Genomic DNA, 26,303 nt, shown 5'->3' with positions numbered 1-26,303 from the left:
AGTATGTGATAATTTTAAACAATTTACTCCCCTTTTTTTTTGTTTTTGCGCTGGGCCGCCGGCAATTGTCCGCATTTAACGGTGTGTCCTTGGCGGCATACACCGCCTCCTTAGCCACCACCACCTCCACGAACATGGACTGTTCTCCTCCTGGATATTCACTCGGTTTCTGGAAGCACCGAGATAAGGCAGCAATTCTGTGGATCGACGCCATAAAACAGATATGCATGATACGATTATAATTATACGGCAAACACGCATGGCAACAGTCTGCGATGCCACAGTAATAACTGACTACAAGAAACGTAGCATGACTCCTTGATAAATGGAGGAGCTATCTTTTGTAACTCCTCTAGTTTAGTATTTGGATATTCTATTTCCTAGGATAATGTTTGCCCTGAAGCAAAATTATTTGCCTACTTTTGGGGGCTTTAAAAAACCATACAAATTTAGGTGTTTTCAATTATAACATATGCACAGATGAAAATTGGAATAGAAAACCATTCATTGTCTAAATATGAATGCATATAAAGGGGAAAATAGCACTTTACGATAGAGATTATAAAGTAAAATTTCTAAATTAATTATTATCAAATAGATTTAATAGGAATCTAATTGGTCCACTATTTATGTTCAATTTATATTCCGAAATCAGATTGGGAAAAAACATGGAATAATCGAATAAATTAGAGGATGTCTTCACTGTACAAACAGCTTTACAATGTTAATTTTTAAAAATTGAAGCGGAAATTATGGTTTTTAGAATTCTGGTTTCCAAACTTTAACTTGAATGAACTTAGTTTTTAACCGATGATCTTGTATAGCTAAGAAAGCGAAAAGAAAGTATCCCTTCAAAAATTCAATAAAAATAAATATGTTAAGATTTTCTCCCAATTTTCGCCCAGCTGTTGAGCCAAGGACACATGCGAATAATTTTCACTGTTAACACGAAGAGCACTCTCTATTGCCCAAGCCATGTTTGGCATCGAACCGGGCTCGAACCGGTTGCGAGAGATCAAGCCAGTGCTGTCCAATTAGACAACAAAAAATAAAAACAGAGGATTCTCATTAAATATACAAATTAAAGTTTATTAAATTTGGCTGTAACTAATAATTAAAAAAAACATTACTTTTCTAATTAAATTTCTTTAAAATATTTTACAGTTTTCAAAAAGTTAAAGGCAATACAATTGACTAAATGGAAAAAATCTGATAAATCTGCTAAACCGGCTGCACTGGACTAGGTTCGATGTCGAGCCAGGCGGTTCGAACAGATCGAGAGGAAAATCTATTTAAGTAACACACAACTCTCGACACTTTGTATTCGCACGATATCTTTTCACCCGCGCTGCTAGTGCTTCGCTGCTTATAAAGAACCATTAGGAAATATCATTGAAAAACATCGATATAACCGATACAACGCCGGGAAAAAAAACGGATGAGAAGAAATGGATATTTTAAAGAGAGTGTGCGCAGCGTTGTCTTCAATACTTATATAAAGACATACATACATACATATATATATATATATTAAAAGACTGCGTGTGTGTAAGTGTGATTGATTCGAATCGTAATTTCGGAAACGCGCTTTTGTGTCCCGTTTTTTTTTTTTTGGGTATTTCATTTTTTTTTTACCTGTGCCTGTGAACCGAAGTTCGCGACTTGTGAAATCTTCGGCCATTGTTGTGAAAGAGCGGTTGTCTGGTCTTGAGTTCTCCTACCTGGCGTTATAATCGCCGCCCCTAAAAATAAAATACAAAAAATAAAGCTAAACTGCTGCCGTCGGGCTTTTGCTTTTGTTTGCGGTTAAAATATTTGCGGGCTTCACCAACGGCGCCTTTCGGAATTGGATTCCAGTTCGAATTCAGATTCGGTGAGTCGGGGCATCCGAGGAATGTGATATATTTTTGATACTGCGATGTTATCACATACTTTGATGCTGCTTAAATTCTATTAAATTCTATAAAGATAGAACAAATAACTATTAAATAAATTTACCCAAAAGAGAAACCAATAAAGTCCATATAACTAAAACATTTTAGGCTAAATATCAATATTTATAAATTGGAAAATTGGAAGCTTAAAACAATTATGTGAATATTCAAACCAAATTGATAAGTGAGTCAAATAAGTAACTGGCTAAATGATCATTATTTTGGTATCATATCAACACCATCAATCTATGTCTTTAAGGGCTTTTCGTATTCCCACTTCCTCTGCCTTTTTTCGCTCTCTCTAGATAGCCAATTTCCTGTGTGTGATCTCAGCATAGCGACAAAAAATACACACTTTTTATCTCACAGAGCCAAAAGAATAAGAAGTCTAATAAAAAATATGACTCCCAAAAACGGTAAAAAACAAAATAAAGAAAACGCCAATTACGTATAGTCATAAGCGAGGAGATGGCAACAATGTCAAAATCAAAATTATTTGCTCTGTAGTATTTTTATATTTATTAAATTTTTTTTGGCCGAGACCAGTTGGCCCATCCGATACGGTCAATAAAATCACAAAGAACATCCCCAAGGAATGCTTGTGCAAAAATACAAAAAAAAAAAAAAACAAGAAACTAAAACAAAAACAAAAAATTAAGACTCTTTCCAGCAGACATGTGTGTACTCACTCGCTAATAACACAAACAGAAAACAAATGAAATAATAAATCGAACGACGTTGCCATAAAAATACATTTTCGGCCCACATGCCAGTCAGCGAAGCCATAGAGATTCAAATGTGCCCCGAGATAGGAGCGAAAACATCGGAGTAACTTGCGATCCGGCGAGGGCGGGTAGGAAATAGTGATCGTTGATCAGAGATCGGGGATAGGAGCTACGGGGAACCCAACCAAACCAAGCGTAGCCGAGCGAGCAATATGGAATCGTCGTTTTACGTGAAAAGCTTCATTTCATTCATAAAAAAAACGCCATAAATGAAAAAGAAACGAGAAAGGAAGCATGCTTTTGGCAATACGAAGTGTTAATACCCTCGCTGACTTAAGAAACTTATGACTTATGTTTGAAGAATATCTTTTAATTCAATTTCACTAATATATAAATTAAATAATGTCAAAAAATTCGTACATAGCTAAATTAATCTATTGTTTATATACTGTTAGGAAATGAAACCCATTGATTACTTAATAGTTTTCTATGTCTTAAAAAATTGTATATGGAGACGTATAACACGCCTTTTGTAGGGTATTGAAAAACTGAAATCGTGTGCCAGCTCCATATGCGTATGTATGAGTTTCTCAATGAAACTACAATGCATGAATGGCAAGACATATCAATGGAGGTTCCAGTTAAAGAGGCCTGCTCCACTCCACTCCACATCCCCAGATCCCCTATACCCGATCTCCCATCTTCAATCCACTAACCAAAAACTCCACATGCAACTCCGATCCATTTTGGTCCGGTCTGTGGCCTAGTCTGAATCCAAAGTCTGGGGATTGTGAATTTAGTATTGAGTGCTGTGCACCGGGGGACTGAATACTGGGATCTTGGATCCGATCTGGCCAACTGGTGGGCGTACAAATTGCTTCGCCTCTCGGTTGGAGGCCTCCACAAAGTGAAATCGGAAATTCGCCAGCCGGAGGGTATCTTATGTGTTTTTTTTCTTTTGATTTTCTTAAATGTGGTTGTGACCACCAGGAAAGAGGAGGAGTATGTGTATCCGATCTTGATTTGGCCTTTCATTAGCATAAATAATCGTCGCCGATGATCGATGGTTGGCTTTACCAAAAAACCAGAGGTGACAAATCATGTCATAAATGTTGAAAATCGCCTAAATAACACGCCAACGTGTTAATAACATAGGAAATATGTCGAATTTTGGGGATTTAGTGGAGGAGGGTTGAGTTCATCATCTAAAGGAAATTGAAATTAAATTCAAGTGAAATTTCCCAAAACGAACCCATTCTCCATATGAAGAAGACAAAATGTTATGAGATCATGCGAACACTTCCAAGAATTTCAATTTGAAGCCCCTTACCCTTGTCAACGAATGAATTTACGAACGAATTTATTTAAGCTGTAGGACATGTCTTGATAAAGTTAGGGCTTGGAAACCACAAAAAATATTGTGATATTTGGTCAAAAGTCGTATACTTGATTTTTGGACTTTTGGCCACAACTCTGCTAAAAATTGTCCAAATACAATAAGTTATACCTCCTCAAGTTCGTAATTTAATTTCCATTCAATTTTCTTAAACATCTAGAATATTTTAATGTTGGTGTTATTGGTGTTCGTCCTGATTCCCATGAGCCTGCACCCAATCAGAATGCAACAAACACAGCCCAAGGAAGGGGAATGGGATATATACTGTGATCGGGACTGGAGGAAGGTGAAGTGAGAGGAGTGGCAGACAGTCTGCAATCAATTGGCTGACATTTAATAGAGGGAGCCGTCGGGCGGCAGTGATTGATTGATTGATAATTAAGAGTGGCGCCTACTGGCATCCACCATTCAAACATTCAATCGACGGACTGGGAGGCACTGCAGCATAATGGGACTGACGAATGGATGGATGGATGGACAATGGCCACATTTTAATATACGATCATGTGGCGCTTGCTAATTTAACTGTGAAGTCTTTCAAGTTTAGCCGCGACTCGAATTAGATTCGTAGAATTAAATTTCGAAACAGGAATGGGCGGGCGAACGGGTGAAACGTTTGGGGGGAGTGGGAATTTCGGGTATATCCAATATTTAAGCGCATATTTTATTGCCATCATTATGGCCATGATGAGTTCGCATTGAATTCGAAATTAAGAACGGCACCTGCGCCTCAGGCGCCATCGTCGCCAAGGTCATTGGCGTCGAATAAATGTATGCTCTTTAAACAGATATCGGTGGGGTAAATTGGACATTCTGATAGTATATAGTTTCAATATTTTTAAAAAAGATTTTGGGTTATATCTAATTTTTAAAAGTTCAAAACTTTAAAAAGTTTATTCATTTGTATAAGTAAAATTGTCCATAGACTTAATATTGATTGATAATTTTGATTGACGCAAAACAAAAAGTGTGATAATTTTAATGGTACGCGAATGGCCGTAATTTGGCTTTATTTTTTTTTTTTTTTTCAAGCTGGTCTTTCCCAAGTTTGCGTCATTTCAGGGGAAACCAGTAAATAAAATTAAGAATTTGTGATTTTTAAGGGGAATGCTGCTTTTCTGAAAGACAAGGAGTCCGATCTTTGCTTTTCCTTCGACTGCAAATCGGCTTTAAAGCTAATGAGCTTTTGTTTAATTTTATTAATGGAATTGCCAACATTTATCATAAATTACAAATCGTGATCGTGATAAGAGCGCCGTTGACTGCGTCAATCTTTTGAATAATTAAGTTGTCGTGTCGCTTTGATAATGACCAGCCAGTGTTGTTATTGTTATTATCGTTATGGTTGTTGCTGTCTTTGAAGCGCCGCATTCAAAAAATTTGCTTAATTTTATGGCCAGTGTCTTTTTTTTGTTTGTGATTTTTGCCCAACCATTGTCTCGGTTCCATCTCGAAAGTGTTTGCTAAAAGCCAAAAAAAAAAAAAAGCAAATCACCTTTTATTTATTATATCTGGAAGTGGTCTCTTTCTTTTTATGGCCTCTATATATGCCATAAATAGCAAGACGCAGCCAGAGGTTAATCCCACTCCAAATAGGCTGAGTCTGATTGGATGCTTATGGATCGAGTGGATAACAACAGTTTGTGGGATGAGATGGCGCCAGGTCTATAACGAAACCACCACAATGATCGGTGAAAACCGCAGAGCAGAGTACTTCAAAGATTGATTGCCTCATTACCACTTGAAAACTGAGGCACTTTAATATCATAAATAATATCTTATTTCCTACTGAACAAGGAGATAACGAAAAAAATAAATACTTCACATTTTTGGAAAGATTATCGCCACTTTTTATAGATAAGATTTCTTAAATTAACTTCCTAATGTAACTGAATCTATTTCAGCCAGAGCTGATCTTGACCAGCCCAAGATCCGTAGTATGCGACCGCTGCCATGCTGCTGAGACAACGCCTGGACAACGGCTAGGGCTGTGGACAAGGATCGGTATTGGGCTCAGGATCTGGTGATGAAGTGCGTCAAGATGTGGATCAGAAGTAGTTGGCTAGGACTGCTGCTCTGCTTTTGTCTGGTCTTTGAGACATATGAAGCACTAGAAACACGCACTAGTCTTCCTCTTTACGGTCTCCATTCCGATGAACTGGTGGCTGGTGAGGGTCAGCTGGTCGTGCCACGACGAGTCCACCCCGATGGGGCATTTATGACCCATTCACTAGATTATGCTCACGATCGGGATCATCGGCGACATCGCCAGAGGCGTAGCTTGCTGGATCTGCCAGCGGCGGACTTGCATCTTCAGGTGCCATTGGAAAACGAAACACTGCATCTGGAGCTTACGGCGCACAGCTACTTCCTGGCACCGAATTTGGTGGTGGAGCGGCACCGTCGGGATCTGCGGACGCGGTCACCTTTGACACCGCGGAACCTCAACTGTCATTTTCATGGAAAGGTGCGTGGCCATACGGCCACCAATGTGGCCATTTCCACTTGCTCTGGGTTGGTGAGTAGATTTGTATATATATATATTAAGGGTTAGTCTTGATTTTTCGATAAAAAAAACAAAACCAAAAGCCGTGCGTCTTGTTTTAAAAAAGTCTCTCTGCTGCCAAAAGACGTAACATAATTTTAGGCACGAAGAAATCAGTTTTTAGCCATAGCACAGCCAAAAATGGTCCAAATGAGGAGTGTAATACCTCGTAGGACTCGTAATTTGATTGATATGATTCCCCATTGATTTCCATTCAAATCTGGGAAACTTCAATTTTGGCCCATTTTTGAAAATTTTGATGATGGTACCCCTTATCAAAAATGCGAAATTTGGGTCAAAATTGACTTTCCCAAAATCGATAAACGAGTGATAGGGGTAGAAAGTGTTGGTCGTTAGCAGCACAAAACGGTCGTTCTTTGGCTGTGCGACTTGTTTTGACCGAGCTAGAGCTAAAAACCGAAAAGAATGTTGCGAATTTTTGTTAAATATCGGTCTCCTGATATTTCAGCTTATAAAACAGAGCTCGCAGCAATAAATCAAAACAATAATGATAAAAGCAAGTATAGGGGTTCAAAGTTTTGGTTGTTAGCTGCAGAAAACAGTCACTGCTTAAGCCGTGCGTCTTGTTTTGACAAAGTTAGAGCTAAGAAAATGCAAGAAATCCGGGATATCTGCTGTCAACCGACGTATACGTGATTTTGGGCACAAAAAATCAGTTTTTTGTCCATAGCGCAGCCAAAAATGGTCCAAATGAGGAGTGTAATACCTCGTAGGACTCGTAACTTGATTGTTATGATTCCCAATTGGTTTGCATGCAAATCTGGGAAACTTCATTTTGGGCCCATTTTTGAAAATTTTGATGATGGTACCCCTTATCAAAAATGCGAAATTTGTGTCAAAATTGACTTTCCCAAAATCGAAAAACGAAAGATAGGGGTAGTAAGTGTTGGTCGTTAGCAGCACAAAACGGCCGTTCTTTTGGCTGTGCGTCTTGTTTTTACCGAGCTAGAGCTAAACACCCGAACATAGTATTGCAAATTTCTGTTAAAAATAAATTTCCTGCTTTTTTGGCTATTAAATCAGCCTTCGCAGCAACAAACCAGAACAATAACGCAAAAAGTAAATATAGGGCTGTTAAGTTTCGGAAGTAAGCTGCATAAATCAGGCACTGTTTCAGTCGTGCGTCTTGTTTTGTCAAAGTTAGAGCTAAGAAACTGCAAGAAATCCGGGCTATCTGCTGTCAACCGACGTATACGTGATTTTGGGCACAAAAAATCAGTTTTTTGTCCATAGCGCAGCCAAAAATGGTCCAAATACAGAATGTAATACCTCGTAGGGCTCGTAACTTGATTGCTATGATTCCCAATTGCTTTTCATGCAAATCTGGGAAACTTCATTTTGGGCCCATTTTTGAAAATTTTGATGATGGTACCCCTTATCAAAAATGCGAAATTTGTGTCAAAATTGACTTTCCCAAAATCGAAAAACGAAAGATAGGGGTAGTTAGTGTTGGTCGTAAGCAGCACGAAACAGTCGTTCTTTTGGCTGTACGTCTTGCTTTGACGAATTTACAAAAAGTCGTATACTTGATTTTTCAAAAAAAGTCTTTATTTTGAACAAACAATGCCTAAAATAATTTGAATTCGCACTGTTATTTTGTTAATCATTATATTCTCAGGTGGGTCACATCCGCACGGCCAGCAATGAGTACTTCATCGAGCCTTCAAAGCAACATGAGCCGCATCCGGTGAATGGCCATCCACACGTGGTCTTCCAGCGCTCTTCTGTGAAACCGAAGGTAAGACTTACAATTAATATCCACCGCTTTCAGTTGTTCTTAAGCCACTGGTGTTTTAGCATCCGTCCCGGAAGCGGAACAAGCGCAAACGCGGCGGTGGATCGGGATCAGGATCCGGAGCAGAGGTCAGCAACTGTGGTACTCGGGAGCCTCGCCGGCGAATGGAGACACGGCTGGAATGGCAATCCAGGGGCAAGGTGAAGATCCAGGGAGGTCGTCAAATTAGACGGCACCACCACAAGCACAAGTATCATTATCAACAGAAGAGCCATCGAATGTCGCACACCAAGTTTAAGTACGATACGCAGTTCCAAAGCGGGCAGGATCATCATCTGGAGATTGCCAGACGGAGGCGATCTATTAGTAGTCCTCGCCATGTGGAGACCTTGATTGTGGCCGATGCTACCATGTCGGCCTTTCACAAGGATCTCAATGGCTATCTGTTGACGATCATGAATATGGTATCTGCTCTGTACAAGGATCCTAGCATTGGTAATTCCATAGAGATCGTGGTAGTGCGCATCATCCAGCTGGATGAAGAGGAGTCGCAGCTTCAGCTGAATCTTACCCAGAATGCCCAGAAGAATTTGGATCGGTTTTGCAGGTATGCATTCTGAAGCTTAGAAATGTATAATTATTATTAATTTAACTTAATTTTTCATAGTTGGCAGCACAAGTTAAACAAGGGCAGCGAGAAAGATCCCCATCACCATGACGTGGCCATCCTTATCACGCGCAAGAACATCTGTGCCAACAATTGCATGTGAGTCTTTATTATAGAGGATGATGTATACTATATATCTAAAACTAAGCAATCTTGTTAATCCGCAGGACACTCGGTCTGGCAAATGTGGGTGGAATGTGCAAGCCGAAGCAATCCTGCAGCGTCAACGAGGACAATGGCATCATGCTCTCCCACACTATAACCCATGAATTGGGCCACAAGTAAGTCGCTTGTTCTATTATTTAGTAATAGTATTTAAAGTGTATGTACTTTAAGGGGATCTTAGGTATCTTAAAAAAAAAACATTAAAAAGTTTGTTAACTAGTTAGGATCTCGAAATGAAATTAAAACATAAACAGGTAGCCGGCAGCGATTTGCATTGCCACCTGCGGCGCCAGACGTTGGCCAACGCATACATGCCCCACGCTCTGCGATCCAAGCCAATACAATCCAAACCGATTTCCGATCCCCAGCCCCTGGCCAGAGATTTATGGCCAGCCCAATTCGTTTAGTGAATGAAATACGAAATACAACCAATACCACGATTTACTTGATATTCACCGAGGCGGCTAAGTGGACGCGACGGATGCTTTGACACCTGCGTGTGCTTTTCATTGACAATGATTGCCTGCGTTGCATATTGCCATAGATTCAGAGTCAGATTCCGATCAAATTCAGATACATATATTCGCGATTGGATCACCGATCACCTCTCGGTGCCCCTGCTTCCTGCTTGATTCAAACTCAATTAGTCGAGCGCAACGCTGGAGACACCAAGACTACACCAGTGATGTCCACCAAGTCACTGTGATCTCAAAGTCACCATTAGATTTTTCTTTTAAATCACTAAAATCATTCTAAACTAATTATAAAAAAAGAACTTCAAGGCTTTATCATGTAACCCAAGATCTTTAAGTTAGGGAAACTAACTTTAATCATCTAATTACTACGCTATTTCCCTTGACCCTTACACAATACTTTAAAGAAGCAAATGATCTATTAACCGGGCAATTACCTAAGTCCCAGTCCGTGTCTGTGTGATTCACAGTGATCACAGCATGGGCTCGGCACACCCAGACACTCCGACTCATTTCAACTTACACCCCACGACAGCCGGGTCCGGTTTTTCTCTTCTGGCTTATCGGGGGAGCTGAGCTGTGAATTTGGATCGGAATGGATCCGATCTCGGATTGAATTGAATGGGATTGGATTGGATTGGGTCGATCGTTCGATGTTCGTGCCATGTTGCCAAGCTTACCAGTTTCCAACTGGCTGGCTGTGGGCCGCCTTCTGTGCCAATGCACACTTTAAAAAAATTCAGATTAGTTTTTAATATTTTCTGAAAAAGATTTATTTTTAGGGGAAATACTTGTGAAGTGTTAAATGAATGGGCAAAACTATCAGAATGTTATGTAAGTTTTAGTATATTATTTTTCCATATTATTCATCCACCTTTTGAGAATGAAAATCGATCTTGATTCGGCAAGTGTAGCCCACTGGCCGTCAGTCAGTCTAGCGTGCTCAGTCCGCGATTGACTCAGCGCCCCCTCCTTGAGTCCATTCCCTCCGATCTGTCCGATCGGGCAAGATGTATAGTGGCGATGGGTTGTGTAAGCCGACCGGAATCGGAATCTCCCTGGGCGGGAGAAACAGGTGGTTTGTTTTGATTTCGCTGTGTACTCGTTTATGTGCTTTTAATCGGATATATCTGTTTGTCTACAAGCGATTTGCTCCGAATTGGCTATTATTCTATTAAAATAATCAGGTTTTTGAGTAATGTAGGGGGTTTGTGTGTAGATTTTTCCTCACCGACAATTGCAACTTTGTTTCTCTTCTCGTTGGGGGGTTTCTTACTCTCTGTTTTCTTTTTAACTAAATTTGAACTAATAAAATAAATATTTTGATATATAGTTTTGGGATGTTCCATGATACAGCGAAGATTGGCTGCCATCCACGTGTGGGTCCCATTGTACATATCATGACGCCTACATTCGGAGCGGACACCCTGCAGGTTTGCTGGTCGAACTGCAGCCGCAAGTACATCACTCACTTCCTGGAGTAAGTCTATATATATCCTATGCAAGTAATATCAATCTTATTCTATATATTGAATTTTAGCCAAGGACTGGGCGAGTGCCTGGATGATCCGCCGACACCGCTTGATGAGTATAACTATACGGGCGAGCTGCCGGGGATGCGATACAATGCCAGAGGTCAGTGCCGGCTGCAGTTCAACTTGACCACCGACAGCGAAGTTGGTGCCTGCTCTACCCCCTTGGAATTTTGCTCAACGCTATGGTGCAAGGTCAACGGCGAGTGCGTAACACACATGCGACCCACCGCTCCGGGAACACTGTGTGGGCGGAACAAGTGGTGCCAGAACGGCAAGTGCGTACGCCGAGAGGAACTGACGGCGGTAAATGGGGGTTGGGGCGATTGGAGTGAGTGGAGCGAATGTTCGCGAAGCTGCGGCGGCGGGGTATCCACACAGCAGAGGGAGTGCGACAATCCAGTGCCGGCCAATGGTGGGGTCTTCTGCATTGGCGAACGGAAACGTTATAAGATATGCCGAAAGCGACAGTGTCCGGCTGAGGAGCCCAGCTTCCGGGCACAGCAGTGTGCGAGATTCGACAATGTGAGCTACCAAGGAGCCACCTACAAGTGGCTGCCCTTCTTCGATAAGAGTGAGTCAATTTACCTAGTTAAATTTCATTAAGACATTCGTTTAAATTTTGTATAATTTATCTGTTTAACTTCTCGGGATAAGAACTAGCTTTTTATATATATTAATGTATGTGATATTTCTGACAGATAATCCCTGCAAGCTTTTCTGCAGTGACGTGGACGACACGATAATCGCCAACTGGGGTGCCACGGTCCTGGACGGTACGCCCTGCACCCTGGGCACGAACAACATGTGCATCGATGGCATCTGCAAGGTAGGGTATCCCATATCCTTCAATTTTGATAACTAAGACCTAAACCCCAGTCCCGTTTTGTTCAGAAAGTTGGTTGCGATTGGATCGTCGACTCGGAGGTGCAGGACGATCGCTGCGGTGTCTGCGGCGGTTCTGGCGATCAGTGCCAGCCGGTAAGGGATACCTACACGGATCCTTTTGCTGCCAAGGATGGCGCCTATGTAGAGATAGTAACCATTCCGGCACGGGCCAGAAACATCCTTATACGGGAACAGGCCAACTCGCCGCACTTCCTTGCCATCGCCACGGGCAATGGCGACCGGTTCTATCTGAATGGTGATAGCCTCATCTCGATGCCTGGCGAATTCGAGATTGCCGGCGCCGAGAGCCTCTACGATCGCGTCGACGAACAGGAGACCATCACAATACCTCAGCCCATCCAGCATTCCATATCGCTATATGTAAGAAGATCTCCAGATATCATATTATAAACATACCCGCTGATTTTCTATATATATTATCAGGCGATTGTGCGCGGCAACGAGAGCAACGTTGGCATTTTCTACGAATTCACGCTGCCCGCGTTGAATGTGACCGCCGGAAGGCAGTTCTTGTGGCGCCTTAGCAACTGGACCTCGTGCTCTGCCAGCTGTGGCGGTGGGGTCCAGCATCGAGAGCCCATATGCCAGGAGAACGGCAAGGGTGAGTGTACCAATCCTGTAAAGAAATGCCAATAGTTAACCAATAATTTCAATCTAAAGGTCTGGCTGACACGTTGCCCTGTTGGACGCACGCCAAAAATAAAAGACCCGCCCGGCAATCTCGAGGATGTGGTGAACAGCCGTGCCCAGCTCACTGGTGGCCAGGTCCTTGGCAATTTTGTCCTGTAACCTGTCGTCCTTTGGGTGCCGGTGCTCCACCACTTCGCCGCAGATCCGTTGTCTGTCTCGACCAGCATGATGTTGTGGTTGGCGATGCGGAATGTGGACTCCTGCCAAGACCACCGGAAATGGAGCCCTGCGAGTCCTCGCTGCCCGATTGCCGGACCAAGTAGCAAAAATCCTTTATTTATTTTGACAGTACAGGAACAGTACTTTGTAATGGAACATATTTATTCAGCGTGTAAGCGATCATCCCAGATGTACTTAACTAACTAACAAAAAAAAAAGTGGAAATTACATAGGCTAAGGATAATGCTTAAGCACTAGCGATAAGACATCTTATGTATTACGATCGCGGGCATATCGATATATATATAAATATATATATAGTATTTAGGTTAATTAATCAAGATATAGATGTATGCGGAATTTCCGGCTTTCTATGTATCATTTCATATCACATGGGTTGTGGTCGCGGGGCAGCTGAATTGGAATGGATGAGTGGAATTAGGATTAAAGTCTAGAATCTAGAATCGTGTGTTATCCGGCATCTTGCGGAAGTAGGCGATCTTGTCTTTAGGCACCCGATAGCCATGCATCCATCTACTGCCCTTCCTCAGCGATCCATCGATGCCGTCCTTCCATACGCCCTGCGGCAGGTAAACTGAAGGAAAGGTGACCAATTTAATAACCAAGCTACCAAGTTGGAAAAGAAATCTTGAACTCACCCTCTCGCTTCTCACGTTTGGCATGCAGAATGGGTGCCACAATCAGCTCCTCACCCACGGAGAACTCATCGCTGACAATGAGGCAGGCGGGATCATGGGGGTCCATCATCCAAAGCGGTCTAACCAAGGGCAATCCCTCGTTCATCGATGGATTCAGATACTTCTTAAGCAATGGGATCACTATGGACTGGCGCACCTCCTTCAGTTCCTGGGCCACACGGGTGACCAAATCACTTCGATATTCCGAGGGCAGATGACTGAACTGCATGGCTGGCATAAAGGTGGCCAATTGGAGCCAACGAATGAAGAGTTCCGGATCTGGTAGAGGTGGCTGGGCCATCGAATAAAAGGAGACCATCTTGGAGAGCGGTCGCTGCAGCAGATAGTCACCACCAATCACTCCTGGCAGGACGAAGGGATAACCAATTACACCGTAATTAAGCACAGCTCCCAAAGTCTCTCGCAAACCCTCCCAGGTGGCATTCGCCGGTGGTGTACTTAGGAAAGTAGGTGGCTTGGGTACTACACTGGCCGTTGAAACGGCCATCAAGCCAGCACCTTCTAAACTGGCTGTAAACAATCTAGCATATGTATCAGGATTATCCAGAGTTTGGCGACATTGATAATAGTGCGGAAGATTATAGCCAGTTCCCAGATCCAAGTAGAAACTCTGCACTCCGTATTCCTCCCTCAGGCGCTGCAACTTCTCCAGCAGCCAGGGAACCGAGGCATTATTGGTTATATCCAATACTCCTGCACTAGAACTACTTTTGTACCTGGTCAATGCCGGAATACTTCTCTCCGAATGTCGTTCGTAGATCAAAAGCTTTTGTTTCACTGCATCCTTGAAATTGTCACTATCCGTGCTGATGAATGGTTGAATAGTTAGGACCACCTTGAAGCCCCTTCTGTGTAACACATCTATGGTATCCTTTAGAGTGGGAAACCTGGCTTTGTCCACCGTAAAGTCTCCAATGTTCTCCTGCCAAAACTCGTTAATCAATATGTGACCCAGACCCATGGCAATGGCACTTTCTGAATAATCACAAATTATGGATTCGTTGAGGGATTCGGGAGTTTCTGCGTGTGGTATCCGCCAAACGGGCTCCTCCAACAGAGAGTGCAGTACGTTGAACTCTTGCTCCTTAAGGCCATCCCACAGGCTCTGTTGGGTCATTAGCATATGGAGACTTCTCATATCCTCCGTGGTGCAAATGCGGTAATCCAACTGCGGCAGCGGGGTCAAGTGGTTCACAAAGGTGAACTCATCGTTGGCTGCCCGCAGGCAAAAGCGATTCTCCGTCCGGTTGGCACCTAGCTGCAGGGGTGTCTTCTCGCTCACCTGCATGGCCACTCCAATAGAGTTGATGAAGTACCTCTTCACGCCATTGCCAAACTGATGAATCTTACTGTCACCGGAGGCATAGGGAGCAAAGTCAAAGTTGGCATAGCTCAGTGACCACTCTTGACCCTTTGTGACCCCGCCACCGAACCACAGCCCATTGTCCCGCTTCAGTTCATAGCAGTCGGTGGGCAGAAGACCTGGAGTCAACGACTGCCACTGCAAAGTATAGCATCGAAAGACTCCCTTGTCCTCAAAGTTCAAATGCAGTCGGGCAATTCCGTTCCACTCGATGCAAACGCTACCATCATTTCGCCGTTGATCCTCGAGACAGTGAAACGGAGCCGTATCGAATCCCAAGGTAACACCCAACTGACCAGATATCACCTCTTTGTCTTCATGGCTCAGTATCCGGAAGATGCGATCGTGAGAGTTGAATTTGATCTTCTGGAAGTAACTCTTGGTGAGCACCTGCTGATGGTAGGCCACATATGCATAGCCGATCTAGAAGAAGAGGGTTTTATACATATATTAGAAAGAGGGTAATGGTATCATTTACGAGTAGACTAAGAGATCTACTCAGGATTATGGTAAGTGTTATCAAGGTATAAGATGATAATTCCTAATAAATACTACTAAACTCTCGGCTTGTAACGTATTTTAATGCCGTATTTAAGCTCTGACACTCCAAAGCTCTTTTAACATAAAAATCAATATGATAAACGTTTCAAATGAGGGCTTAAGTCTTTGCTTTCGAGAGTCCATAAAATCCATTTGACATATAGAGGAAAATATTAGAGCAGCCTTTATCTAAATTAATAAAATACTTTTATCTCGCGAAGCTAGTTCAATGCCTTCAACTTTTTTCGACAAGTTTAAGTCACCAGCTAAAACATAAAGTGAAAATACAAAGTCATCATCTAATTGATATCAAAAACTGCTCTGTTTCAAATAATCTAACATTTATTATAGAAAAATTCTATCAAAAGCTTCTCCCAATGTTTATGATCACTCATTATGCTAGTGATTTGATTCATAGGCTGAACAATGATTGAGTGAACAGATTGCGGGAGTATAATTTATTTGCTTACCAGAGATATGATGATGAAAAACATGATGATGACGAATATCTTGATTTTATAGTCCTTAGTCTCGCGCTTCTTCTTTCTTATCAACTGGGGGAAGGCCTAAGTGTTGATTTTATTAATATTATTCATTGAACTTTGACCTCTTGATTGATATAGAGCACTTACCTGCATCTTCTCACGAAGTAAACTTGCCAAAGAATTCACGCTGGTGATGGAGGCCTGATTGGAGGCCACACTGTGGCTATCGAAGTCACTGGCCAACATCTCCTTGCTGTTCAATCGCAAAGCGGGCAAAGGGGCTATGGATGCACGTCTTCGACTTCGAAAACGATCTCTGAAAAAATCATATATATTATAAGAATATTACCAAGGTTGTTGTCTTTTTGCTGTACTTATGTGTTCATAAAGTGTAGAGATAGCACTTAAATTAATTTATGAGTACGATAAGTTTTGTTATTTGAGTATAAAAAATTCAGTATTTTGTTTATAGCAGCTCAAAAAGTTGTCAAAAAATGGAACTCGCTAAGCTTGTCTGCTAATTTTTAGTAAAATTGCATTCAAAGTTAAAAATGTAAAATTTTTGATATTTTTCGTATATCCTCAGGAAACACTTCTTTCTGTAACTTTCCAGGCGAGAAATTTTCTTCAGTGCAAAGATTGCAATATATTTACGTATATAGCAACCCAATTAGATAACGCGAGTAAAAAAATAAATACAAAACGGAGAAGATGCAACCGTATGGCATGGACCCTGAACTTGCAACGCGATCGGGGTCATCTTATCACCCTTATCGGGAACGGAAGACAGTTATTAAGTTTCTTGGAAACAGATTAATTTTTGTTTACATAACACACACACTTTACACTAGTTGTCGGTATGCAAATCTCCGGTAAACAAATCGCAGATCCCAAAAAACATGGCATAATGAAGCACAAAAATCTTAGCAGCTGATACTCGTATTTTGCTCTACAATTATAGCTATATATGTATATATGTACTTGCTTGGCCTGATTTATTTACAGTTGATAAGCGACTTGTAGGCTTTCAAAGTCGTAAACACTCCCCAATATATATATATATATATATATATATATATGGAATAAATGTATAAATAACGCGAGTGCTGTTTAAAATAGAGATATGCGGATGTTATCACGCCCAATCACGATCATCAACTGATCCAAAATCCGCTTATGTCGCCATTGCCCAGTGGCTGTCTGTATTCAGCTCCAGATTTGTAGAGATCTGTAGGTCGCTTACTTTTACTCTGGAGCCTCCTCCAAATTAACTTATCATCCGCGCACAGATTGGAGACTCGACGCTGTCTCCGCCTGTAATGTGCTTAAGCACTTAAATTGCCCCATCGCGTGTGTATGCCAGCAGCAGAGGGCTTATGACACTGGACTTTGGAGACATTCCATTGAGCTGTGGATATATTTTCGGGTACTGGCTTTTATGGGAATAATATCGTTGTGATTTGAATATGGAAAAAACTCAGGTGAGTTTTTCAATATAAATAAGAATTTATTTTTAAGAGCTCACGGAGTGTTTGATATGTACGTATAGATATTAATATAATAGCATCAATAAGTAAGTATTAACCTTCGAAATCTATCTGACTCTTTGAGTTAAGTAAGTAGAAGGATAGATCATTTTCTGTTTCAAAAACAGATAATGCTTGGTTCTGGCATTGCTTTAAATTTAAACATTTTTTCTATCATTTAAAATGTTTTTTGTATTGAAAAAATGCATTACATATATATATTTCTATGATGCTATTAGTTAGTGTGTTAATTATGAATCACTTGAAAACTTACACTGCAATTACTGATAAGAGAACCCTTGTCAAAAGTATATAAAATAAAACAATTCAAGTAAGCTGCTTTCAACTGCTTTAAATTGCTATGAAACCGGATAATTAATGTAGTATTAAATGCATTTATAAGACTAAAAAATCGGCGTTTCAATGGGCATTTTCATATCAATAAAAAAAACATGATGCTTTTAAGCATTGAATTGCATTTGAAAAATAGTATAAAATTTATACAAATATGTTGTCTAACATGCTAACAGGGTATTTCTTCAAACATTGCCAACGTTTTTGCTTAATATAATAATAGATATTAAACAATTATCACTATACCCCATATCTAACACTCTATAAATAACTGTTATTTGGTCAGCACTTTTCCGTTTCCATAGCAATCATTGGAATTCACAGCTCCATAGCTGAGGCGGGGAAAAATCGAATGAAAATCACAATTGAATTAGCATGGAAGTGGGCAGTAACTGTAACCGATACTTGGAATGGGGCGTTGGAAGTCGGGCGTTTATATAGGGGGGAGGGAGAATGTTGGGAAAGGCACGTTCCATTCGCAGTCGACGCCACAATTGAATTACTGTCGTTCGGAGACAAAAGGCAGCGACTTTCAATTAATTAATCTAATTGCCCGATGAATCAAATAGCAAATATGCCCAATGACAGCGTGGGTTAAGATACTGGATTCTGGATGGAAACTAGCGAGGAACGAAGGTATCCTGTCGGTGGTCTTTAATCTTAGAGGATCTAAAGAGCGGCCATTTAAGCTAATCAGCATTATCATGTCGAGTATGCATTGTTTGCCATAAACATTTTTTTTTAGTCATTTGCTATATCAATTAAGGAATTCATTTAGATTTTGTTTTGCTATTAATAAGTGTTACTTAAGTAACATTTTTATAAGTGAAGCAAAAAACTTAAAAACCAAAGAATAAGTAAAGTATTTAATACATTTTTAATTTTATAGCAAAAAGGATATATATTCACTACCCAGTATCCCAATAAAGTACTCACCGGTGAACTGGCCTCTTAGCGTTCCCGAACTCGTCATCGCTGTCATCATTGGCGCTGCTGGCGTTGGCGAAATTGATGGCCTTATCCGGCATATTCGCCGATGTCGTTGGCGCCGTGATACCCGGCGTGCTCGGTGTGCCGAGAGTGCCCAGGCTGGAGGTCGCATCGTCGACTATCTATACGAAAAAAAAATCAGGAATTTATATAGCCAATAGACAGTTTTTTTTTCCCCCGTTTTTTGTTACACTAAAGATAATGTCAACAGTAAACAATTGTAAGTGGAAGTGTGGGATTTTGGAGGGGTATAATATATTGGGGGTATACTGGATCGGTTCTGGTTGGGGTGCTCGGGTGCTCGGCTTTTTGGCACCTGCCTACACTTGAGCAAGGTGAGTGCAATTAGCACAAAGGCGTTACCGCAGAAAGCCTCGTCGATCTAACCGCAAAACACAGGTGAAAATAATATCAAGCAAATGTAAAAGCTTTATAGCCTACAAGCAACACTTAGTACCTGCCTTATCCTTATTAAACTCCCCACCGATATCGAGTATTGTATCGGTGTCTATATCCGTATCGGGCGGCTGATCCTCATTGGGAACACTGGACAGGATGAAGCGACTGTTGGGTGAGCTCATATTTTTTGTTTTTTTTTTCAATTTTCTATATTTATTGCAGTTATTGATTTTTCACTTTAAATATTTTTTTTTATAACAAAACTATAGAATTAAATATTATTCTAGGTTATGCATTTGATTTATTTTTGTGACCCAGATCACTAATCCGTAACCTATTATTATTATTATTAGCTTGTTAACTTGGCATTTAATTTATTTAGATTTAAGATCTAGCCAATATTAATTCAAAATAATTTAAAAATAATATATAGGGCACCGATCCGAACGCTGCCAATGCTGCGATCGTACTGTTAACCGTTGATAATTGCTAGATGGCTATTGCCTGAATATTGTTTTTGAAGCCTCAATTTATGCGTTTTAATCGCTCCGCTCTCGCTGCCTCTGCCACTGCCTCTGTCTCTGCCAACGCTAGCAGAGCAGTCACAGTGAGGCGACGAGTGGGAATATTCACACCCACACTCAGAATAATCACAACCAAGTTGACTCAACTCAAAACAGCCAGGCGAAGTGAGTGGGAATTTGATTTTGATAGAATTACCCGGTAGTCGTAAATTAATTGTGGCCACTTTGATCGGTTATGTACTAACTAGTACGTACGGCTTTTGCTTTTTAGCTTGATTTAGTCTTTAATCGTGATAACTAGCCGTAAATATAGATAAACACAGAGCTGTGAACTCACTTTTATGTTGGTTAAGCGGCCACAGTTTTACAAAGTGCTTGAAAAAAAATAGGGCTAAACAAACAAATTTTTTGTCATTAGTCGTATACTTGATTTTTCGATAAAAGAAAACAGATTTTTTGTTATTAGTCGTATACTTGATTTTTCGATAAAAAAAAGAGTTTTTTTCCTTAGTCGTATACTTGATTTTTTGATAGAAGGAATATGTATTTGTCTCATAACCAAGCCAATAATTGTCCAAAAACCGAATGCAATACCTCGTTGAGCTTGTTTTTTAATTCTTAGTAAATCTGCATTCAAAGTTCAAAATGTAAAATTTGGACCATTTTTCACAAACTTTGACAATGTTACTCCTTACAAAAAATGAAAAAATTGGCCAACAAATTATTTTTTTAAAATCATCAAAAAAATGATAAGAGAAGTTAGTTTCGATCGTTAGCTGCACAAAACAGTCGTTCTTTCAGCTGTAGATCTTGTTTTGACAAAGTTATGGTTAAGAAATAGCAAAAAATATTTTTTCGTGAATTTTCGTAGTTTTACCATTATTATGAAAATAAATACAGAACCACTCGCTAATTTAGTCTGCGTGGTGTGACATTTATTTTCTCCCTTTTAATATTTGTTTATTCAATTTATTGTTTCTTTGTTTGAAAAGCAGAAAGTTTCCTTTCTTTAAACAAAATTAACCAAAACCATTGCATACTTTCAGGCATCAACGGCTAAGACAACACTGCGTATGTGTGATTTAAGTTTTGTGTGACACTTGATTGCTTAGGTACATCACACATACGACACATTGGCCTGGCCACGCCCCACCACCCGCCCGACGGCTTATTTGCAGCTCTATAATTAGCGCAAGTCATACATCACTTCTTTCTAACATCGGTAATGAGTTTGAGTGTTAACTCATCGAAAATAATAGACATAATCTCCCACGGAAAAAGCTTTGGTTGCACTACTAAGTCCAATTGGATATTCTAGATGGATGGGATCGGCATAATGTAAATATTTGTGAGAAAAAATTAGGAATTAATAGGAATTCTCTAAATTCAAAAAAATATCTACGAGCATATGGATTTGTAGATCAACAAACAAGTTTTAACTTTAAACTCGTTTTATATTTTTACAAAATTAAATTGTTTCAGATGATAATATCTCGTTAGCATAAATGTTTATGCTGATTTCGGAAGCTATGAATTTTTATATAGAGCAATAGGCATATATTAATAGATATTTAATTTGATATATTACAATTTGAAATGGTCACTTTAAGAAGAATTTTTGGTTGACAACAATAGTCATTGATGAAATCCTAATATATAAATGAGGTTATTGTACTTTTTAAGTAACAGATCTATTATATAACTAATGTGCTAAAATAATGGTGACTATTTGTACCTTAAGACCATCATGTGACTATTAACTGGATTTCGAGGCTTTTGTCACATGTGGATTGTTTGTCAATTTCATATAATTAAGACTCAATTAACGTTTGGATATAATATTTTGGGGAACTTTCTGTAAATCAGGGAGAATTGCCGAGAGCGAGAAACCAGACTAGAGATGATGACGCCTCGCTTAATTACGCATTGTATTTTAATTACGAATGGGGCTTAACTGCTTAACTGGTTTGCTGCAATTATATATTTAACAAAAAAACATAAACAAAAATGCCAAGCAAGTTGGTTATCTCGTTTGGTAAATACCCTTCACTTACAGTTCTTAAAAATATGCCTTACTTAAAAGTTAGCAAAAAATTGGAAAATACAAAATAAATTTCTATTACTCACAATTTCCTCGTGCAGAGCATCCTGTGGCTGCATCTGGTGTCGCAGACGCAGTGCCTCCAGATCCAAAGCATTTATGCCAGACGGCATAGAAATCGAATTTCGCCTCAGTCCCGGTGCAAAGGCCTCTGGCGAGGGCGTAGCCGAGTTGGTGGCCACCACCTCTGGTTCCTTTTCATCAATCACCTTTAAAAGTGGCAGCTCCACATTTCGTCGCTCGCTGAGAGATTGCTTCCTGGACATGGCTCTCATAAGCTGTCGCTGCTCTGGCTTATCCAACAGCTCATCCCGCTCATCTTCATCGGTGTCCTCGTCCGCGTAGGCCAATTCCGGATGCTGGCCATTGAGCGCTTGCGCGGCTCCCGATTCTGAGGAGTGCGCCATTTCTCCTGCCGCTACTTAATTACAGCGGCTGCGTTCCAAACGCGATCGCGTTCCACTAGCGAATGAAAAGGGTTGAGTTGAGCGCCAACCGGAATCGAAAAATTGGCAGCGGAGCGAATGAGAGGAGCGATGGAGCGGGAGAGAGGGAGCCGGGAAGTGAGCGGACGGATTCGATTGCCATCGCTGTTTGCCTTTAATCAGCGCTTATCATCGGTCAGCGATAATCGCACACCGACCAAAATACTACTATACTTAGAATAATCTATTCCATTTTAATGGATTTATTTGTGCAAATTAAGCAGGTAAAACTAAACATATATTAGATCTAGAAAAATTAATCTTTGACCCAAAGTTAGCTGTTAGATAAGCCTAAATTATATTAGGGAAACCCTTCTTAAGAGTTCGTGAAACTTCGTTCGTTTCGTTTAAACTTTCAAAACATAAAAATGAATATCTGTAATCTCCTTAAAAAATTCATAAGTTCTTCGATCTCAACTAAGATTTTCTCCAGTGTATATATTTGTTTAATCGCCGTGCACTGGTTACGCAGATATAGCTGATCCGCCCCTTGATTTCCCCCTCGTGAAGCACCCTTTTCTGCTTTCGAAAATCTTCCTGTTGCCGCTGTTTGAACTCTGCGACTGTTTTCTTATTGATTCAGTTAATTAAATTCACTTATTTAGCCATAAGTCCATTTCGTTGATCGCATTTGTTTGCCTAGCTAATTAGGTGTAATCTCCAAGCTCCAGCTCTCTTGCCGTAGAATTCTCGACCTTGTTTCAGCAATGGGCGTACACGAAAAGAAAAAATCAAACACAAAAATTAATCAACTGACAAAGTCAAGAGCTAAAACTCGTTCGTCTGCCGATCTGATCAAATCAATCGAACAGCGAGCGAGTATTTTTTTTTTTTTTTTAATAATTACATGTGTTACCTGATAAGGTAAACAAAACCAACCCAACCACCCACATCCACTCATCCGTCCCCCGTTCTAGCCTTTCCATAAATATCCCCTGCTCGGAATAATAATCTCACCGGTCCGGAATGGTACAACTAATTCGCAATATTGTTTAACAAATTACACTCATAAATTCTGTCGAAGTGGGCAAATATTTGACGATTGAGCTATATTTATGATCCAACAGCAACAGGAAAAAGGGGGGAAATCAACAGAGGCACTGGACTGTCTAGAAAAAGAAAAGAAGTGCTTCCGGGAATTAATAATAAATTATTATATAAACAAATTTGATTAATATTTTCCTATTATTTATTAATATAACATTCAAAGAACAACCGTAAAACAATATAACCTAGGCCATTACCGCCTTAGCCAGTTTTGACTGTACCCAAGCCAAAGTGTGATATGGCAATCAGACAGAATGACATATTCGAGGCAGCAATAAACCGATTTAGTGAAACAAACCGTCATAGCCATTTAACTTTTACGGCTCCTGATAAGACCTAGGAATTAAAAATAAGTTCCTACTCGGGGAAATGCAACAGACACATTCAAAAAAATAAAATTAAAATATTTTACTAATTGAAATAATGTTATTTCATCAAGAGTTTCCACTGTAGCCATAAGCAAACACTTCACCAACTGCAAACTGAAAAAAGTATTGCGAAAAACCAACTTGAATTGCGAATAGTAAACGCCTTAACGCCTCGACTTAATGCCCGATATCAGAATTAATAAACCCAGATCGTAGGCAAATAATTGAAATGCAACTCGCGCTTCAAAGTCACTACAAAAGTTGGTCAGCTCTCAAAAAATGTGCAAATATTTTCAATAAGCTAATAATCAAGCCTCAGCCATGGATTTTTGATGACTTCATAAGTGGTTTTATCTATTTTGTAAGATTTTCTGTAAGAAATATATATATCAGTATATAAAAACTTTAAACTAGAAATTTAACAAAAAAAAAATATTTAAAAACACCTCCCAAAAATCCATACATAATTTCAAGCTGAAGTAGCGAAGTCGCAGAAGATATTCTTTTAGTAATTTTGAAAAGGGGAAAAATGCAATTGTTTTTATTATTTGTTTTTTTTTTCTCAATAAATTTGTTAAATTTGTTCATTTAGTTTAATTGTACACTTAAACGTTTGATGAATTTTCCAGTTCTTATACGCTTTTATTTTTTAAATTTTTTGTTTAGCTTATTTTTTTTTTTTTGCCGAGTTTTGTTTTGTCGTATTAAATGTGTAAGAAAACATTGATAATTATTTTCGTATTTTTTTGTTAAGGAATGTATCTTTTTTTTTTGTTAGCGTATATATTTTATTCGATATATGTTGCTTCTAGCTCTGTAGCGGTCCCCGAGACGCCAGACACCTTTGTTTTTGCATTGCTCAACAGTTACGAGACGCAATAAACAATAATCAAATAAATAACGACACGGCCGAGTTAGTTGTATAGTATTATTAATTATTATATGGAATACACACAAATCTAAATTAAGCGATTGCTAAATGTAAATGGCCAAAAAGAGACAAAAAAAAAAAAGAATAAGTGAGGAATAATAAACATAATTTTAAATTCACATTATTGTTGTAGTAGACTATATATAACTAAACATAATAAATACATTACGTGGACTACACATACATTGAGATATTAACAAATCCGATACAGATATAGATAGAGATATCGATACGAAAAGGATATGGAATCAGTTAAATAATAATATAAAATTAATCATAATAATTGTGTAAATTGTAAATATCACAAGCAGACGTCACTTGCATCGTTGATAAATGTATGCCTATTATATATGCCATTCTATATATATGTATGCGTGGGTGTATATAATTTATATCTTCTGGCTTAAATCGTGTGAAATTGTTTTGGTTTTTTATTCTATGTGATTTCTTGTGGGTTTTTTTTCCGACGTAAAAGAAGAAGAAAGCCTGGGGTTTCCCCCACAAATTTAACTATTTGTGTGTTCCGTCTCTCTCTCTCTCTCTCTCTCTCTCTCTGAATCTCTTTCTTTTTCTTTTGCCCGCCGCCTGCCGTCTCTGTCTAGGTTAAATTTTTTGAGTTCGGTTTTGAGTTTTTAGTTGAGTTTTGAGTCTCGTTTTCGCATTTGTTCAATAACTATTAACGTTACCTTAAATTTAACTAACAATTTCTATAGAAAGTTTTTCGAATGAGTACAATATTTTCAACATTTTATCGCTTTTTTTTTTTCGGTTTTTCTGTTAAATTTATATTGTTTGGTTTTGCATTTGCTTGTTTCCAACCCGCTTTTCTCATTTGCGTTTTGCTCTGATCTCTCTGATTTCTAATTTCTGATTTCGGTTGAGTTCGTTCTAGGCCTTCCTACGTACATACAAATAAATAAATGATCAATGTTTGTTGATTTGTTTGCTAAACATTTGTATGTATATATGTATATATATATATATGATGTATATTTGTGTATAATTAAAATTGACTTTTTACAATTTACTCTTTATAGATTTCCTTTTAGCCACTGCTTTCCTATGAGCAAAATATACAAAACAAAAACGGAACAAAGGGTATTTGGAAACGTATAAATTAAATATTACGCTGAGGTTTGCTTAAAAATACTCTTCTATATATTCCTTTTATGTTTCTTTATAATGTATGCATGTCTGTGAGTTTTCTGTTATATATGTATTTATATATATATTGTATAATGAGAATCGTCGGTTCTGCTTGATCTAAATTGGTGCCTGTGTGTTTGCTCTATGTGCTTAGTGCCGAAAACATTTGAAACATTTTTGTTGCTGCTGTTAACATTTTCCAACTCCATCCAGCCTTTGGACCAGGCCATCCCATCCCAACTGCATCCCAAATTGGAGCAACGAGAGCCAAGGCAATTGCAATTGCTTGTCAATGTACAAACTATATAAATGTATATATATCAGTGCCAAATATACTTTACAATATATAAGGGTGAGACTTTTCAGGAGCCTTT

At 39.4% G+C, this 26,303-nt stretch overlaps 2 protein-coding genes across 5 annotated transcripts; one reads left to right on the top strand and one right to left on the bottom strand.

The window, feature by feature from the left end:
* Positions 1-1,338: 1,338 nt before the first annotated feature.
* LOC108103347 (A disintegrin and metalloproteinase with thrombospondin motifs 7) lies at positions 1,339-13,055 on the top strand. Of its 2 annotated transcripts, XM_017208785.2 has the most exons (12): positions 1,339-1,873; positions 5,960-6,573; positions 8,240-8,359; positions 8,419-8,963; positions 9,024-9,122; positions 9,191-9,304; positions 10,995-11,141; positions 11,202-11,767; positions 11,895-12,022; positions 12,088-12,462; positions 12,526-12,703; positions 12,763-13,055. In XM_017208785.2, the coding sequence occupies exons 2-12, from the start codon at positions 6,082-6,084 to the stop codon at positions 13,053-13,055; spliced, it is 3,057 nt and encodes a 1,018-aa protein (XP_017064274.1). In that variant the 5' UTR covers positions 1,339-1,873; positions 5,960-6,081. The 2 variants fall into 2 exon arrangements, with proteins under 2 accessions (XP_017064274.1, XP_017064275.1); XM_017208786.2 differs by lacking the exons at positions 12,526-12,703; positions 12,763-13,055 and having other exon boundaries at positions 12,092-12,257.
* A 37-nt stretch (positions 13,056-13,092) lies between these two features.
* On the bottom strand, positions 13,093-22,423 carry LOC108103348 (myogenesis-regulating glycosidase). Of its 3 annotated transcripts, none has more exons than XM_017208787.2 (6): positions 21,979-22,423; positions 18,875-19,050; positions 16,206-16,374; positions 16,044-16,139; positions 13,611-15,456; positions 13,093-13,546 (listed from the first exon to the last, which is right to left on the bottom strand). In XM_017208787.2, exons 1-6 carry the CDS (start codon positions 22,357-22,359, stop codon positions 13,410-13,412), a joined length of 2,805 nt encoding a protein of 934 aa, XP_017064276.1. In that variant the 5' UTR covers positions 22,360-22,423; the 3' UTR covers positions 13,093-13,409. The 3 variants fall into 3 exon arrangements, with proteins under 3 accessions (XP_017064276.1, XP_017064277.1, XP_017064278.1); XM_017208788.2 differs by lacking the exon at positions 21,979-22,423 and adding an exon at positions 19,390-19,878; XM_017208789.2 differs by lacking the exon at positions 21,979-22,423 and adding an exon at positions 19,386-19,473.
* Positions 22,424-26,303: the final 3,880 nt, after the last annotated feature.

Source organism: Drosophila eugracilis, unplaced genomic scaffold, assembly GCF_018153835.1.
Source record: "Drosophila eugracilis isolate 14026-0451.02 unplaced genomic scaffold, ASM1815383v1 contig_2161, whole genome shotgun sequence".
Taxonomy (NCBI): Eukaryota; Metazoa; Arthropoda; class Insecta; order Diptera; family Drosophilidae; genus Drosophila; species Drosophila eugracilis.
Note: the sequence above shows the minus strand (reverse complement) of the source record. Positions and strands in the feature narration are given on the sequence as shown.

Coding starts and splice junctions, on each gene's coding strand:
- LOC108103347 (XM_017208785.2), top strand. CDS start 6,082: ATGAAGTGCGTCAAGATGTGGATCAGAAGTAGTTGGCTAGGACTGCTG. Junction 12,023..12,087: donor GCATCGATGGCATCTGCAAG/GTAGGGTATCCC, acceptor CGTTTTGTTCAG/AAAGTTGGTTGCGATTGGAT. Junction 12,463..12,525: donor AGCATTCCATATCGCTATAT/GTAAGAAGATCT, acceptor ATATATTATCAG/GCGATTGTGCGCGGCAACGA.
- LOC108103348 (XM_017208787.2), bottom strand. CDS start 22,359: ATGGCGCACTCCTCAGAATCGGGAGCCGCGCAAGCGCTCAATGGCCAG. Junction 16,375..18,874: donor GCTAAGAGGCCAGTTCACCG/GTGAGTACTTTA, acceptor TGATTTTTTCAG/AGATCGTTTTCGAAGTCGAA. Junction 13,547..13,610: donor CAAACGTGAGAAGCGAGAGG/GTGAGTTCAAGA, acceptor CCTTTCCTTCAG/TTTACCTGCCGCAGGGCGTA.